General features: G+C 66.0%; 4 protein-coding genes across 4 annotated transcripts in view; 3 read left to right on the top strand and 1 right to left on the bottom strand.

The window, feature by feature from the left end:
* Window positions 1-284: 284 nt before the first annotated feature.
* F751_4178 (CBS domain-containing protein CBSX2, chloroplastic) lies at window positions 285-628 on the top strand (the record flags this gene model as incomplete). The annotated part of the gene is made up of 2 exons (XM_011400520.1): window positions 285-367; window positions 526-628. The coding sequence occupies 2 exons, from the start codon at window positions 285-287 to the stop codon at window positions 626-628; spliced, it is 186 nt and encodes a 61-aa protein (XP_011398822.1).
* A 538-nt stretch (window positions 629-1166) lies between these two features.
* On the top strand, window positions 1167-3400 carry F751_4177 (Vacuolar fusion protein MON1-like protein B; the record flags this gene model as incomplete). Its single annotated transcript, XM_011400519.1, has 6 exons — window positions 1167-1204; window positions 1790-1986; window positions 2136-2275; window positions 2560-2705; window positions 2862-2973; window positions 3158-3400. 6 exons carry the CDS (start codon window positions 1167-1169, stop codon window positions 3398-3400), a joined length of 876 nt encoding a protein of 291 aa, XP_011398821.1.
* A 1040-nt stretch (window positions 3401-4440) lies between these two features.
* Window positions 4441-5807, top strand: F751_4176 (GATA transcription factor 25; the record flags this gene model as incomplete). Its single annotated transcript, XM_011400518.1, has 5 exons — window positions 4441-4459; window positions 4541-4658; window positions 4801-4876; window positions 5109-5267; window positions 5625-5807. The coding sequence occupies 5 exons, from the start codon at window positions 4441-4443 to the stop codon at window positions 5805-5807; spliced, it is 555 nt and encodes a 184-aa protein (XP_011398820.1).
* A 1023-nt stretch (window positions 5808-6830) lies between these two features.
* The window catches only part of F751_4175 (hypothetical protein), a gene marked incomplete at both ends in the record, with an annotated part of 3868 nt that continues 3381 nt past the window's right edge, over window positions 6831-7317 (bottom strand). Inside the window, one exon of the mRNA XM_011400517.1 lies at window positions 6831-7077. Coding sequence (XP_011398819.1) covers window positions 6831-7077 — 247 coding nt within the window. The remainder of the gene's footprint in view (window positions 7078-7317) is intronic.

Raw genomic sequence — 7317 nt, 5'->3', positions numbered from 1 at the left:
TCCCACATAGATGCTTCCCTCTTCCCGGAATCTGACGAGACCTGGGACAGTTTCTACGAGGTGCAGAAACTGATGCTGAAGAATGCAGGAAAAATGTGAGGTCTTGAGGGGCTTCAGACGGCATAGTTTGGTATAAAAAAGGATGTTGCATGTGGATCTCAGCATACTTGCAAATCGTGGAGTGTGGAGCCACTCCAACTTCTGATGGTTGCCCCTGCTTGAAGACCATGATTTCCATCCCTGAGTCGTGTTCCCCTCACAACCTCCGCAGTATCTCTGACGTGATGACGCCGGACCCTGTCTGTGTGAGGGCATCCACGACCATTGAGGACGCTGCCAACCTGCTGCTGCGCATGCGCATTGGCAGGTGGGTCACCTTTAAGGATGGAGTTTGTATTTCGTGGAGGGAATGTCCTGCGAGAGGAGATGGCTGCTGGAACATGGACGTGTCTATTGTCACAGATGAGTTTGCGATGTACATGTCTACAACCTCTTGCGTCTACCACCAACCTGCCCTCCCACCAGGCTGCCGGTGGTGGATGATCAGAAACGACTGGTGGGCATCATCACGCGTGGAAACATCATCAAGGCCGCGTTGGAGGCCAGGCAAAGGATGCAGAATGAGTGAAGGCCCAGTGCCTGTGGCTTTGTGGTGAAGTGATCTTATGCCCCCCTGTAACCGTGTCCTATAGCTCATGTAAAGATGGTGCCAGCAGCACGAGCAGGGGAGACCTTGGCTTCCCTGCCTAGTATGGAACGTTTGCGACCCGCAGTCCTCGCCTGGCATTCCATTTGGTCGATTCTTATATTACAGAAGTGGAATCACTGAGACCACACCACACGACAAGTTGGAGATCCACACCGGCTTCTCCGTCACCCACTGCTCGACCCTTGACACTTTCCACGGTGCACCGCGGCCGCCGTTTCGTTTGATTGGTGGACGGTCTCCAAGGTCGCGCATCTTGTATGAATTCAGAAATGTCGTGATCGCGTCGAGAACCTATGTCGGCGAGCAGCCTGCCGGTGAGAGGGAAATCAAGACCACTTTGGCTGTGGCCTCAACCTCAATCGGGAACATTGTGCTCGACACTGTCCTCTTCATGCATCACAGATCTGCAAGGCAGGCTCTATAGAAAGTGTCGATGCAGCGTCCCCCTCAAACAGCGATGAAGAGGGAGCCCCGCACCTCGGTGGGAGCAGAGAGGTGGGAGAGGGGTGGCGTCTGTGCAGTAAATGGACTTGCAAGGAGTGGGGAAAGGTGACGCTCCTCCTCTCCTGTCACATATCCCACCTCTGACTCGTGCGTCTGCGCGCTCACAGGATGCGCTGGACTCCTTCCCCATCCGAGAGGAGGAGACTGCCTTGCCCGACCGCACTCCGAGCCCCACAGCCTCCCCTGTTGACGCCGCGCGCGGACACCCGTCACTTTCAGCGCCAGCCTCCCCACCAGCACCACCAGCACCCATACCCAACACCCCATCCAAGACTGTACTGGTACTGAGCAGTTCTGGCAAGCCAGTCTACTGCTGGCCCCAGGAGATCGAGGGTCTGCCCGGCGTCGCAGCGACGGCGGCTGGCCTCCTGGCTTTTGCGGGAAGTCGCGGGGAGGAACTCCGTTCCATACGGTGCGCTGGGGGTCGGGCGGGCTGGGAGGCTCCGCTGGGGAAGGCCAGGCTAGGCTTTCTGTGTCCAAGTCCTCCCCGCGTGTGCTTGGCAACCCGGCCAATGCCCCAGCTGCGAGCCCAAGCCGTGTAGCCCCAGCCCAACCCTGAGCTCTCCCGCCCCGCAGGTCTGGCCGATCCACCATCGTGCTCCTGGATCGGCCACCCCTGGCCCTGGTTGCGGTTTCCAACCAGGGGGAGCCTGCGCCGGTGCTCAGGATGCAGCTCTCTCTGCTGCACGCCCAGCTGGAAAGCGTGCTCACACGCAGCGCACTGGGCGTGCTCTTCAGGAAGGCCCCCTCCTACGACCTGCGCCGCTTGCTAGGTCGGTGGGTGGGGCGGCGGGGCCGATGGGTGTGAGCGGGGCGGCTGCGAGGGCATGGCCGGCAGAGGGCTCCTGAGTCGTTCTGAGTGGGGAACGGTCCTGTCTCTCTGCAGCCAAGCCCACCGCACTGACCCCCCCTCCCCCCCAAGGCGGCACGGAGAAGATGCTGGACGCCCTGGTGTGCAGCTGGGCCCGCAGCCCGGCAGCCCTGCTGGGCGCCTACCCCTCCCTGGCCCTGCCCCAGCCGAGGCGGCGTGTGCTTGCCACCCACCTGGACATCGCGCTCGGGGTGGGTGCGGGCGGGTCATGGATGCATGCTGACATGGGCAGACGGGAGCGTGCAGCTGGCGCAGCGTCGGCAGGCAGGCAGTGCCGGGCCCCCGTCTCGCTGCTCGGCTGCTTGCGCCGCAGGATGCCGTGCACACATGCACGGACTCCCCCTCGTGCTCGCACGCTCCATCCCTCCCCCACGACACACGCGCGCAGTCGACGCGCGGGCACTACGCGCTGCTGCTGGGCCCGGCCGGCGTGGTGGCCTTGGCCGCCGCCCCCGGCCGCCCCCCCCTGACGCAGTGGGAGGTCCTGCTGCTGCTCAACATCGTGGGCGTGCTGGGGGACGAGGAGGCCCTGACCCCGGTGTGCCTCCCCCACGCCGACCCCACCGCCCTCCTGCACGCCTACGTCCGGCGCCTGGGCGGCGAGGGATCCACCGCGGGGGCGTCGCCCGGGGCCGGCCTGGGACCGCTAACCCTGGCCCTGCTCGTCCCCGGCGCGCCGGACCGCGCCAGCCTGGCGGCCGCCGCCGCGCGCCTGGCGCCCGTGGGCCACCTGGCCGGCGCCTCGCCCTCCCTCGCCGTGCGCGACCTGCCCTCCAGCCTGGGCGGGGGCCCGCCGGGGACGACGCCGCTCCTGCACTACGCCTACCGCCTGACGGGCGGGGCGCAGTTCGTGGCCTCGCCGCCGGTCGGCGACGGCAGGCTGCAGCAGGTGGGCACGAGGGATTCGGGTGGGGGGGTATGATGGTGAGCAGGGGGTGTGAAGGGCCTGGCAGACGCAATACCTGGGGAGGGGGATGCCTGCAGCCAGCCCCCTGCATGCTGCCGCACGCCGTCGTGAGTCCCCCGAGGCACCGCCGACCCCTCCCCCGTCGCCTCCCTTCCCACCCCCCCAGGCCATCGTGCTGGCGTACAGCCAGGTTCGGGCCGCGGCGTACGACCGCGGGTCGGAGGCGGAGGGGCCGCTGTGCGGTGTGCGCATGGAGCGGCGCCCGGGCCTGGCCCTGGCCGCGGTGCTGGGAAAGGAGGGCGAGCTCCTGGCGGCGTACGACGCGCTGTCGAAGTGCGAGGAGGTGGCCGCGCACTGCGCGCGCCTGGCCGCCTGGCTGCGGGCCCAGCACGCCTCTTGGTTCTCGTGATCGCCTCGCTCTGTGCGAGGCAGGGGCACAGTGAGGTGCCCCGCTGTCAAGGAGGAAAGCCACGCACATCCTGGAGGGGGGGTCTCAGAGGGGGACACTCTAGACGTTCTGGCATGGTTGCAGTCTGACTGTGCAAACATGGCATCCCGAGCACCCGGTTGGCTGTTGACCCCCCATCACCTCAGGCTGACGTATGATCTCCCCCTCGCCGACATCGCGAGAAGGAGTGTGCGTGATCCCTGGTGCCCGACCCCGGACCTCGAAAGGGGTCTTAGAGGTTCCGAGGCAATCATGATTCATTCAGCTGTTTGTTTGGGAGCGATCCATCATCATTCGTGGGACTGGCGGACCCGTGCTCCGCGATCTCGTACACCCTCAAAGACCTCCCATGCCGATTCTGATCAAGATCTGACGAGGCAGGGAACCGAGATCGATTCAACACAAAAGGCAGCTTTTGTAACCATTATTCAAATATCATGAGTTCCAAACTCGGTTGGCGTTGCTCACGAAAGTACGCCTGGGGTTAAAAGAAAATCGTGATGGACGAGGTACCGATCGCGATCCGATCATGGAAACCGGGGCACCGCTTCCACCTGATACCGGGGCGGCTTCGTGGGGTCCCATACTCCCTTCCCATGCGACACCTCGACCCCGGATTTCGTCGAGTCCTCGCGCTTAGCCCGTCAAGCGTCTTCAATACTGACTCGTAAACATTATATTCCAGCAGCGGCTTCGTCCGGGGCTACCTTGGGCTGGCGTGCCGCCTGCAGCCTCGAGCTCTGCCGTTCTGCGGAATCGGGAGTATCGCAAGCCCAGCGAGACGTTGCCCGCACACCGTCCCCGACATCCGTCTGAAATCCCTTAATACTCCTCCTTGGACCTCTTGGTGGAGACGAGGGAGTGCGCAGCTACGATCGCACCGCCCGGCAGGCCTTATCGTGAGTTTCGCGCGAATCAGGGGGCAGGGATGACCTTACTGATCGCACGTCCATGAGCAGCTCCACCGCTGCCTCGCAAAGGCGCAGCATGGTCTTTGCGGCATGTTTGATGCCCTCGGCGGTACGACAGCGTGTGGTCGCGGCCCATCCGTACTCACACGGAGCATGCCTGACGCCAGGAACCCCCTCCCTCCCCGCTCAGAACGCATGACGGAGACCGTGAACATCGCCTGCATCCCGCTGTGGCGCTGCGACAACTGCAGCGCCACAGCAGACCAGACGCCGCTGCAAAGACGAGGCCCCCGGGGGGTCGGCACACTGTGCGTGCGTGGGAGTGGAAACGGATTGCGTTTCACCCCCTTTGTAATCTGTCGTGCGCATGGCGCATCCATGCACCCGGTGCAGGACGGGGTCCTGCCCTCCCACTCAATCCCCTTCCCCCACCGTTTGTGATGTGCGCAGGTGCAATGCCTGCGGGCTCTGGTACGCCAAGACTGGGAGCATGCGGTCCACGCGCGGCCCTCGCCAGTCCAAGAAGGTGAGCATGCCGTGATGCGGCAGATCCAGACCCTGTTTGCTCATGCGCCATTCTTGTGGCTCCTATTGTGCCAGTCTCGGTTAAGTACTGTGGTCTGCGCCTGCTCCTCGGCACTTTCCTCATACTGAGGACCTTACCCAAACTCCCCAACCCCCCACTCTCGTCATACTGAGGGCCCTTCCCCATGCTCAACAACCCCTTCCCCCCCCTCCAACAAAAAATAAACAAGCAGGCCGAGTCGTTCCGCGCCTCGCTGCCCAGCTCGCAGACCGCCTCCGCGACCTTGCTGCACAGCAGCAGCTCCGCCTTCCACTGCCCCACCCCCGGCTCGCTCAAGCGCTTCCGCAGCGCGGACAGCGACGACCCGTCCCACCGCTCCAGCACCCACCGGGTCGACCCCAGGCCTGGGCGTGAGAGCCAGGAGGAGGCGGCCCAGCTGCTCCAGCTGGCGGCCACCATGCTGACCCACGCCCGGCACCGCGCCGAGCCGGCGCGGGCGCGCACGCCGCCGCCCACGCTGGCCCTCGGCTCCCGCCCCGCGGGGCCGGGGCGGGAGCTCACTCGCAGCGAGGACTGGGAGGCCGCCGCCCGCGCCGCGCTGGCGGGGCTGGGTGGGAACGGCGGCGGGCACGGCTGGCAGCCCCGCGCCCCGGCCCCCCACCGCCCCCACTCCGACGCCTATCCGCTGGCCCGGCCCCCCCCTCGCCCGATGGACACCCGGTTGCTGCGTGGCTACGTGGTGGACCAGGGACAGGCGCTGCCGCGCGGCCACGCCCGCGGCCTGGCTCGCCTGGCGCTGGCACCCGCGCCGTGCTACGCGCCGCCGCGCTCTGATCTGGCGCACCCCCAGCGCGTTGTGCATAGCACGGCGCAGGCTGTGCTGGACCTGCTGGCCGAGGCCCTCCTGGACAGGGGCAGGGCGGAGGCCTGACCTTTGTTTCGCACCGCTGACCACGGCTGCCGGCAAGTCGCCGCGGAGGCAAGGTTGGTGCCCAGATGTCGCAGCGCGACAGGATTGCACCTGAGGCCACACCGCGCCGTTGTCCACACCCGTTTTATCCCCCCCCCGCGCTCTGCAACGCGCGCCACCAGGAACAACCCCTGCAACCGCGCTCCGCTGCACCATTTGTGCGGCGGGGGCCTAGACCCAGACCCCAACCTACCCCCCCCCCCCTAGAACTGCCTGCATCTAAAACCATTCCAGTCACTGAATGCCCTTTTCCACAGATGGAACCTGTGCTGCCCCATCAGGCGCCACCCCGTGTTTGACTTTGATCGCGCTCGGTGCAGTTCGACACCGCAGAGCCCCTTTGCCTTGCCCCCGTCTTTCTGCAGGAAGAACATGCGTTGTACCCAATCTCCCACCCCGCTGCCCCAACATTTCCCATGCCCTTAGGACCATCTGAATCCCCTTGCTGTCATCCATAGTACAGGACGACATTCCCCTGTAACAACGTTGCCACTGAGTGCTAGTGGGGTGTGGGAATGGGCCATGGGTGTTGCGTTCCACATCAGAGAGCCACGAGGGCGAGCAGGCTGCCCCGCCACAACTTCCGCACGCTCAGCAGCGACTCGCTCGCAGGCAGTCGGATGCCATGGCACGGACCAGGGGGTCCCTGCTCGTTTGACACCTGCTCAGGCATCCGTGCAGCGAGGCCCCGTCGACCTTGCCGGGGACCTTCTGCGCCGCCGCCAGCAGCCGGCGCAGGCCCACCAGCGCCGCCCTGCCCGCCGCGTCGCCGGCCGCGGCGTGTTCCGCGAGCAGCCACGCCAGGCTCACACGGTGGTCGGCTGGACTTGAGTCTGGCAGGGGAGGGGGTGGGGGACCGGTGGGGCAAACGGTGGCAGTCGATTGTGGCATGCTCAGAAGGGTTCACCTTCACTCCATGTCTTGGCGCATGACGGCGCAAGGTGCAGGACCTCACGTCACTCGCAGATCCCTGGCTTCACCACCTCATCCACCAGCCCCTCCCTCACCCAGCATGGCGAAGAAGGCGGCCTCTGCAGCCAGGATGGTCGCGATGTCTGCGTCGGCTGCAGTCACCTTGCTCAGCGCTGTCTCTAGGGCTTTGGCTCGGGCTGGCAAAGAGGCCAGGCAGGTGCTGGGTGCCCCTGTCGCGGCGGTCGTGGCCCGGTCCGCCCGGGCCGCAGCCTGGTCGCCGGTGCCCGCTTCCACGACCGTGGGTGGTGACGCAGCTTCGCTGGTCCCACCGTCAGCACGGTCATCCGTCGCAGCTCCTGGCAGAACTGGCTCGCCCTCTGGCGGCGTGGCGATCTCTGCCGCCCCGACATCGACCGAAGCGGGCTCCGCCTCCCCTGCGCCAGTCTCCACAGCACCAGGGTCCTCCCGGGGCCCCTGGCAAACTCGCACCTCCCCAGCCGGCTCACGGCCCGGCGCTGCGCCGGCGCCCAGGAGGTTGGCCAGCGCCGGCCGCGCCTCC

This window comes from Auxenochlorella protothecoides, assembly GCF_000733215.1.
Source record: "Auxenochlorella protothecoides strain 0710 unplaced genomic scaffold scaffold49, whole genome shotgun sequence".
Taxonomy (NCBI): domain Eukaryota; kingdom Viridiplantae; phylum Chlorophyta; class Trebouxiophyceae; order Chlorellales; family Chlorellaceae; genus Auxenochlorella; species Auxenochlorella protothecoides.
The sequence above is the reverse complement of the archived record's forward strand: the minus strand, read 5'-3'. Positions and strand labels throughout refer to the sequence as shown.